Source organism: Bufo gargarizans, chromosome 10 (assembly GCF_014858855.1).
Source record: "Bufo gargarizans isolate SCDJY-AF-19 chromosome 10, ASM1485885v1, whole genome shotgun sequence".
Classification (NCBI taxonomy): Eukaryota; Metazoa; Chordata; class Amphibia; order Anura; family Bufonidae; genus Bufo; species Bufo gargarizans.
The window spans coordinates 16,157,791-16,167,720 of NC_058089.1; the positions used below are offsets into that span (position 1 = coordinate 16,157,791).

Genomic DNA, 9,930 nt, shown 5'->3' on the forward strand with positions numbered 1-9,930 from the left:
TCAACAAGAGTGGTGCTGTTTCTGAGGGGAAAAAAAAGTCAGGTCCATTTATCTAATCTTAGACAATTTTTCTTTCGATATATTGATATTTGTTATATAAATTATGTACCGCAAATGCAGACTCTGGGGTCAGGGTCATAAAATCCCAAAAGCTGTTGTGATTTATAAGATCAGTCTTCGGATCGGGTTTCATGGCATGATTGAGAGACGCGAACTGTGGAGAGACGGAGAAGAGGAAGGATCTAGTAACACAGCCATAGGTTTGTATTCACATTACTGAACCACATTTACTGTATATGTGTAAGTGGAGGCCCTGCCACATGACAGCCGCTCCGTCCTCTCTGTGATTGGCTGATTGTATGGCACTCTCTTGTTTGTGGCGGTGAAATGTTCAACTGGTTATTGCCCTGGCATTTCCAGTTGCTGTGATGAGCCAATTCAGGGCTTCGGCTGAAAGAAGTCCTCGTGAATAGTATATGCGTGTACTGACCTTCCTAGGATCACAGGTGAAGAATACTGGAGAGCTGATGCAAACAAAATCGACGTTCCCTTCCTTTGTATAACACTTTGCAGCCAGTCCACGAAAATCTTGTACAGTATCCGCAGATCCTTTTGACAGAGCTACAAATGAAAACCACATACATGAAATGCAACGTGTGGACGATAGTAAAACGATATTGTCATTGCATAAAGCATTCAGTGGGTTCCTAGGCCAACAGTTTCAATGTTCATTAAGAAAACAGGTTCATGTACAGTAATACATATGGCTGGACCTAGAATGCTTCTTTAATGCTTCAACTTGCATGTAAAATGCTCTCTGTATGGCACTACAGTTAAAAAGCCTGTCTTTATTACACAGATGTCATTAGAGTGCTCTATGTACTGCACCGATGTCATTAGAGTGCTCTCTGTATGGCGCAGATGTAATTAGAATGCTCTCTGTATGGCCCAGATGTCATTAGAGTGCCCTCTGTATTGGATAGAAGTCATTAGAATGCTCTCTGTATGGCGCAGATGTCATTAGAGTGCTCTCTGTATTGGATATAAGTCATTAGAATGCTCTCTGTATGGCGCAGATGTCATTAGCGTGCCCTCTGTATGGGATAGAAGTCATTAGAATGCTCTCTGTATGGCGCAGATGTCATTAGAGTGCTCTCTGTATTGGATAGAAGTCATTAGAATGCTCTCTGTATGGCACATATGTCATTAGAGTGCTCTCTGTATGGCGCAGATGTCATTAGAATGCTCTCTGTATGGCGCAGATGTCATTAGAGTGCTCTTTGTATGGCGCAGATGTCATTAGAATGCTCTCTGTATGGCGCAGATGTCATTAGAATGCTCTCTGTATGGCGCAGATGTCATTAGAGTGCTCTATGTAATGAGGAGGTGTCATTAGAGTGCTCTCTGTATTGGATAGAAGTCATTAGAATGCTCTCTGTATGGCGCAGATGTCATTAGAGTGCTCTCTGTATGGCGCAGATGTCATTAGAGTGCTCTCTGTATGGCGCAGATGTCATTAGAGTGCTCTATGTAATGAGGAGGTGTCATTAGAGTGCTCTCTGTATTGGATAGAAGTCATTAGAATGCTCTCTGTATGGCGCAGATGTCATTAGAGTGCTCTCTGTATGGCGCAGATGTCATTAGAATGCTCTATGTAATGAGGAGGTGTCATTAGAGTGCTCTCTGTATGGCGCAGATGTCATTAGAGTGCTCTATGTAATGAGGAGGTGTCATTAGAGTGCTCTCTGTATTGGATAGAAGTCATTAGAATGCTCTCTGTATGGCGCAGATGTCATTAGAGTGCTCTCTGTATGGCGCAGAAGTCATTAGAATGCTCTCTGTATGGCGCAGATGTCATTAGAGTGCTCTCTGTATGGCGCAGATGTCATTAGAGTGCTCTATGTAATGAGGAGGTGTCATTAGAATGCTCTCGGGTCATTTAAATGCTTTGCGCCTATTACATTTGTTTCTAGAAGGCCATCTATGAAGTACAGAATAAAAAATATATATATTTTAGGAGAATGTTTTCTGTGCATGAGCCTCTCGAGTGAGCTTCGTATTTAGAATGCTCACTTTAGGCAGACCGGGATTTGGTGGACCCTGAAGTTACTGCTGATACCATTGGCACAAGTATCCTGCTCCTGTTCCAATACGTAACTTACTTGTAGTGGAGAATCGAACACACACTGGCATTTTCTTTCCAACTTCACTGAACATTGCTGCTTTGGTCAAATGAGTGATATCACGAGTGATCTCAAGTGTTCCGAATGCTCCTATAAAGACCAAAAGCGCATTGATATTTAGTCACATGGATGAATGTTTTCAATTTTATACACAGAAAATCCTCCTGGTGAAATGCTACACAATAAGGCTCTGTTCATACTAATGAGGCCCTTCCGCTCCTTGTGGAGAGTGCCAGAGCTGGCAGACGGAGTGCTCCCTGGGAATAAGGATATGCAGTTTAGCTGGAGCAGGGGCATACACAGATCTCACAGGGCCCTATAGCAAAGCTTAGCATGGGCCCCCAACCCACTTTCCCATTTTCCTTGTGACAGCCACACCCAGCCAACGCCAAGTGCAACGCATCAGATTTCTGCAAATTTACATTTCATTTAAATTAAGCGGAAGATATTTCTCCTGCTTCTCTTCTATTATAAAGCTGTCTGCCTGCAGCCACCACTAGGGGGCGCTCAGTGCATAGGAATTCATGCAGCTGCAATTAAAGAGGTCTTTCAAGAATGAAATACAACAGTATCTGATCAGTGGGGGTCCGAGACCTGGGACTCCTGCTGTTCAGCTTGTAGTAGCGCCGCAGCCTCCTCGCTGCTTTCCCTAGGCTAAGTGATGACATGTTCACATTAGTCACAGAACAGCTCATAGAAGTGAATGGGACTGAGCTGCAATACCAGGCACAGCCACTATACAATGTATGGCTGCGGAGTGTCGGCCCACCACCGATCAGGTACTGATCACCTATCTAGAGGGTAGGTAAGGGTACTTTCACACTTGCGTTGTTTGATTCCGGCAGGCAGTTCCGTTGCCTGAACTGCCTGCCTGATCAGGCAAACTGTATGCAAACGCATGTCATTTTTTCTGACTGATCAGGCATTATCAGGATCCTGATCAGTCAGAAAAATGCCTGATCAGTCAGAAAAATGCATTGCAATACCGGATCCGTTTTTCCGGTGTCATCAGGCAAAACGGATCCGGTATTTATTTTTTTCTCATTTTTAAAGGTCTGCGCATGCGCAGACCGGAAGGACGGTTCCGGCATTCCGGTATTTTGAATGCACTAATACATTCCTGTGGAAAAAAATGCCGGAACCGGCATTCAGGCTAGTCTTCAGTTTTTTTCGCCGGAGATAAAACCGTAGCATGCTACGGTTTTCTCTTTTGCCTGATCAGTCAAAATGACTGAACTGAAGACATCCTGATGCAAACTGAACGGATTACTCTGCATTCAGAATGCATGGGGATAAAACTGATCAGTTCTTTTCCGGTATTGAGCCCCTAGGACGGAACTCAATGCCGGAAAAGAAAAACACTAATGTGAACATAGCCTAAATAGTATTTAAAGAGTAACTAAACCTTTGTATCAAATTTTACTAAAACTTTTTCTAATATACTTTATTAAAGGGAATCTGTCACCTGCTTTTACCATTTTAAGCTGGCACCATCGCTATGTTGCCTGCGGCCTGCGCCTGCGCGATCATCAACCTCCTGAGGGCAACAGCCTCAAAAGTCTTACTGGGCATGCGCCGAGCCCAGTGATGTGACCTGAGCGCTGTTGCCCTCAAGACGTTGCTGATCGCGCAGGCGCAGGCGGTACTGCGCCTGCGCGAGTTTTCTGGCCGCAGACAGGAAGAAGGACGGGGCATTTCTATAAGGTAGACTATGACGTGGGGAGGGGGCACCTTGGACCCTAATTAGTATAACATAAAAATCGCTTTTATATCAAAACTACAAAACGAAAATAAGTAAAAAGAAGACTGCAGGGAATAAGGTACTTTAGTCAACATAGCGACGGTGCCAGCTTAAAATGGTAAAAGCAGGTGACAGATTCCCTTTAATTAATTTAGTATTTTTACTACACTTTTTCCTCCCTAATGCTACATTCACACAACCGTATTTTTGGCTCCTCATCCGTTCCGCAATTTTGTGGAACGGGTGCGGACACATTCATTTCAAAGGGGGCGCAAACGATGTGGACAGCACACAATTAGCTGTCCGCATCCGTAAATCCGTTCCGCGGCCCCGCAAAAAAGATAGAGCATGTCCTATCCTTGTCCGCAATCGCGGACAAGAATAGGCATTTCTATCATAGGGCCGGCTACATTCACACTGCCGGTATCCGTGTTTGCGGATCCACAATTTGCAGACTGCAAAACACATACGGACTGTGAAGTTTATGAATAGGGCCGCAGCAGGGGTGTACGGGAAGGAGCGCACATTGCTGTTCCTGCCCGTGCCCCCCGGAGGTTTACTAAGAGAACTGCATGTCAGCTCTTAGCTTAGCGGAGCAGGCAGAAGCAGGAGCCCGCTCCACTACGCTAATCCTGGCATAGTACATAGGTACAGGGTACCCATGTGCTATGCCAGGTGTTAGTAAACCTCCGGGGGGGGGGGGGGCACGGGCAGGAGCAGCAATGTGCGCCCCTGCCCGTACTCCCTGCGCTGCTGAGGCCCCATTGATAAAATGTACTCCGTACACTGATGAGCCGTCAGCGGTGTACGGAGAACTGAGTTTTAAGCGCACAGTGGATGGTGCGCTTTAGGGAGGAAAAAGTATAATAAAAAACAAAATTCATTAATAAAGTATATATTAGAAAAAGTTTTATTAGGGCATTAGGGACAACATATTAGAATCTGATACAAAGGTTTAGTTACTCTTTAAATTTCGGGGGGAAAAAACTTTTAACTGGAAGCTGAAATAGTCTCTTTGCATTGAGCCCCCCTGGTGGCCACTGTATGAAAATGCAGTTTACAGAAGGAAGTACAAATGGTAGAATATATTGATTTATTAATTTAATATATTAATTTGATTCCTTATTATTTATTATTCTTTTACTAATTTATTTTTTTCTTTATTTTTGGGTGGAATGCAACAAAAACCACTATTGATTTTCTTTGTGATTTTTCTTTGCTTCTCTTTTGGTAAAAATCACATTAACTTCATCGACGTATTTGGGCTTGTTTTTTTTTTTTTTTTTGCAAGACAGGTTGGAGTTTTTAGTTGTACTATCTTGGGGTACATGTAATTTAAAGGGAACCTGTCACCAGGATTTTGTGTACAGAGCTGAGAATATGGGTGCTAGATGGCCGCTAGCACATCCGCAATACCCAGTCCCCATAGCTCTGTGTGCTTTTATTGTGTCAAAAAGCGATTTGATACATATGCAAATTAACCTGAGATGAGTCCTGTCCATGAGATGAGTCAGGAACAGGACTCATCTCAGGTTAATTTGCATATGTATCAAATTGCTTTTTTGACACAATAAAAGCACACAGAGCTATGGGGACTGGGTATTGCGGATGTGCTAGCGGCCATCTAAAAACCTATGTCCTCAGCTCTATACCCAAAATCCCGGTGACAGGTTCCCTTTAATGATTAGTTAGTTTTTTTTTTTGTACATTTTTTAGGGGATGCAAAAACAACCCAGCATTTTTATTTATTTTTTTCTAACTGTTTACTGTTCAAATATCAACTTTATTAGCGATACCAAATATGAATATGTGCTTTAAAGGGAGCACTTCTATAAATACTATGACATACAGCATTATTGCCTGTCATTGCTAATGCGCATTCACACAACCGCTCCGTGTTTTGCAGCAGTCCACAAATTGCCGCGATTGTGGACAAGAATAGGACATCATGCTCTATCTTTTTTGCGGGGCCGCAGAACGGAACAACAGATGCGGACAGCACACGGTGTGCTGCCCACATCTTTTGCGGCCCCATGGAAATGAATGGGTCCGGACCTGGGTGCGGACGCATTCATACGGTCGTGTCAATGAGCCCTTACACTGACAGGTAAGCTATGAGACCACACTTTGGGCATAGCCTAATGGGAATATACTAATGGCAAACTGTGGCATCTAAGGGGTTAAACTATCAGAGACCCACCTTAAATGGTCTCCTATCAGTGCCCTTTCCTCCAACCTCGTTGACCAAGGCTATTAGCAACATCGGGATTGCAAACAGCAATCTAAAGTGCTGGAGTAAGGGCAAGGTTGCACCTAGCCTTTCTGCTGCCTGAGGCAAGAACTGAAACGGCACTCATTGCCTATGGCCCTTCCGCTGGCCCCTCTTGCCCCTACCTGGTGTGATCGCCTCACCTGGCCTCATTGATGGTGCGCCCCTGCGTAAGGGGTTAAAAAAAATACATAAAATCAGGGCAGACTCCAGTAATGCCTTTCAGGAATGGAAGCTGGACTCTGTTAGATCGGTAGTCTCCAGCCACATGGCTAGGATATGCCAGAAATGTCAGATAGGTGTAGGTCCCCCCTCTGGAACCAGCGCCAGAACAGGGCCCCCAAAAGTGAAGGGAGAGCAGCAGCACATGCGCAGCCACCCCCCACGGGGACCAGTGAAAGGAAGGGATGCCACGCATGAGCGGTGCTCTCTCCTTCACTTCAGGGGCCATCATGGAGACAGGAACAAGTCCCAGAGGTGGGACCCGTACCCATCCGACCTATGTGGCCTATCCTAGCATTTTGCCATAAACGTTGAGATGGGGGGAACTTATTTAAGCCGTTGGAAAACTACAAGTCCCAGGATGCAACAAAAGTTGGAGAGCGTCATGCTTAATTTTAGACATTCATATGCGGGGTAAGGATCGGGGAACTCGCTGCTCTTGGGTCTCCGGTGGTCTAGTAGGGTCACTTACCAGTTCCCCTAGCATGTACAACTCTCTCTGGAATCCTCTCTCGGTTAAAATGGGCGAGTTCTTCAAGTGTCAAATGATCAGACATCACTAAGGGCCCACATTTGCCCACGGTCAGAGACCTTGATCCATCTGCAATGGGGGCCCCAGCACTGGTGGTCAGCAGAGCGGGCTGCAGAAAAGAACAATGGAGGAGATGTAGTCAACATGGCCACAAAGGAAAATTAGGGCAGTTGCCTATCGCAACAAAGTTATTGGAAGCTCTCATTTATCAGGTCTGATTGGTTGCTGTGGGCAACTGCGCCGCTTCTCAAGTCTTCTTCGGACAGGACAACTTACGTATTCCATTCTATTCTATGGAAGTGCCAAAAATAGCAGAGCGCTGGCTGTGCTATTTCCGTAAAGCCCCATAGAAGTGAATGGAGGGCGGCAGCGCTTGCGCAGTGTGCTTCCCATTCATTTCAATGAGACTTACTATGGGTGCGCTTGGCTATTTTCAGCAGTCCCATAGAAATTAATGGAGGGCGACTGTGCATGCCCCCCAATGTGCAAGAGGGGAATACCCCCTTTATATCTAAAAAATATATAGATATAAAAATACTGAAATGGGGTTGTTCACCTTTCGTGACCTTTCCTACGGATCACCTGGCGGTGGTAATCATAATTACCTGATCCCTGCTCCATCGCCGGTCACTAAAAGTCAACAACCCCTTTAAATACAATTAGTTAAGCATGAAGCCCCCCCTCCTTGGCCAAAAAGTTCCAAAACAATCATTTTTTACATTACCTCTTCAGAATAACAGGTTTCTTCACAAGTTTGAGAACCAAACATCGACAGGGGACAACATTGGCCCTCGGTCAGACACTCTGATCCGTCTCCAAAGGGGCCTCATCACTGGTGGTCAGCTGAGCTGGCTGCAGAAAAGAACAATGGAGGAGATGTAGTCAACATGGCCGCAAAGGAAAATTAGGGCAGTTGCCTATCGCAACCAATTTATTGGACGCTCTCATTTATCGGGTCTGATTGGTTTTCTATGGGCAACTGCGCCGCTTCTCAAGTCTTTTTCGGACAGGACAACTTACGTGTTCCATTCATTTCTATGGGAGTGCCAGAAATAGCAGAGCGCTGGCTCTGCTATTTCCGTAAGCCCCATAGAAGGCAATGGAGGGCGGCAGCGCTTGCGCAGTGTGCTTCCCATTCATTTCAATAAGACTTACTATGGGCGCGCTTGGCTATTTTCAGCAGTCCCATAGAAATGAATGGAGGGCGACTGTGCATGCCCCCCAATGTGCAAGAGGAGAATACACCTTTACATATAAAAAAATAATAATACTAAAATGGGGTTGTTCATCTTTCGTGGCCTTTCCTACGGATCAACTCGCGGTGGTAATCTTAATTACGTGATCCCTGCTCCATCGCAGGTCAACAACCCCTTTAAATACAATTAGTTAAGCATGAAGCCCCCCTCCTTGGCCAAAAAGTTCCAAAACAATAATTTTCAACATTACCCTTTTAAAATGTACATAAAATTAGGATTTATCTAAATTCTTTGCTTTCTGTATCTGCGAGTGTTATGATGTTTCTCCTCTATTCACATCTAAAGCTAAGTTCAGAATCCTGCTGCTTTTCCTGTTACCAGAGAACGTTGTGGATAGTTACATGCACTGGTGTTCCCATTACAATAAAAACCAAACAAACCAAAAAGAATGCTGCATTATTGCTGTACCTCTGTTATTCCTCCTGGAAATGCATGAATACATTGACAGGGTACGTCCTTACACGTGTGTGTGAGAATGTACAGGGACCCGTCCCATAGATGGGGAGAGAACGGTAATTCCCAGCGGCTAATAGGTTCATACCTTTCCAGGAGGAAGAACAGAGGACGGCACAAGTCACTGATTCTAAGAAAAGATGGTGCAGAATTGTATTTCGTGGAGAATGCAATCGGCTAGTAACACAGACACGTCAGGACGGGGTCATTTAAATTAAATCGAAGCATAAGATACATAAATCATACAGACGGTGTAATATTACCTTGGTCGTCATGGTGCTGGAATGAGTGGTTGCGCAGATTGTCTCCCTGTATTTATAGGACCATACAGCGGAGGTGCCCCTGCCCCATCCCTTGGGCACGCTTCTTCAGGACATGCTTTGTGTGTTTTATCCTGTGACCACGCTGGCACATGCTGATAACTAAACAGCGGACTTGCCCCACTCGCCCGCCGGCAGTATGCACAGATCATAACCTCGGGGGCAGTCACGCCTCTACATGGCTCTGTCAGTCTACAATATTTCTGTCCCCTTTTGTCTCTGCACTCGCCATCAGAATTAAAGCACATGACAAGGTGACTTGAGACAGGGGCGTACATAGCAAGAATCTAAATGGGTCCCCGTGCCTCATTCTTCCCACCACGCACATCTGATACTGCATAAGAACTACTGGTGAACACTGCGGAGGTGAATTTGCCTTTCCTTGTGTCATGCCCCATCACTACCAGAAACGGAAATTAACAGACCAAAATTAAAACACAACTGACTAATCATGTCGGTCAGCGAATACGTTACCTCCCCAACAAGCAACCAACTACCAAACTGAAGCTCTAACAGAGTCCCTCTGAAGCAGCTATCTGGTCCTAGCCTGCCCTCCTTGCGTTTGCAAAATTACCTCCCCCGTCTTCTCCCGATAAATACAACATTGCAGCAAAATATCTCCCAAACAGCACTAAATAAATACCACCCTGAAGTACAAAATACCCCGCATTTTTGTCCCCTCACAACCCTCCTCCACTTGCAGCAGTATTGTCCCCGTTTAAATGTCTCACCTCAGACTTGCAGGATAGGAGCAGTGAGGCTGGAGTTAAAGGGAGAGAGCCTTCTGGTAGAGGGTAGAATGGAGTGGGTAAAAGGGGGTTTGACGTCACAGGTCCTGATGCTAATGGTTAGGTAGTAAGAGGTATAATAGATGCTGTATGTACAGATATATAGTATATACAGCAGTGTACTGATGTGAGGTATGAGGTATAATAGATGCAGTGGTACAGATGT

General features: G+C 45.1%; 1 protein-coding gene across 1 annotated transcript; it reads right to left on the reverse strand.

The window, feature by feature from the left end:
* Positions 1–7,751, reverse strand: LOC122920782 (vegetative catalase-like). The gene is made up of 6 exons (XM_044270510.1): positions 7,672–7,751; positions 6,888–7,056; positions 2,163–2,273; positions 491–621; positions 110–214; positions 1–21 (listed from the first exon to the last, which is right to left on the reverse strand). The coding sequence occupies exons 1-6, from the start codon at positions 7,714–7,716 to the stop codon at positions 1–3; spliced, it is 582 nt and encodes a 193-aa protein (XP_044126445.1). The 5' UTR covers positions 7,717–7,751.
* Positions 7,752–9,930: the final 2,179 nt, after the last annotated feature.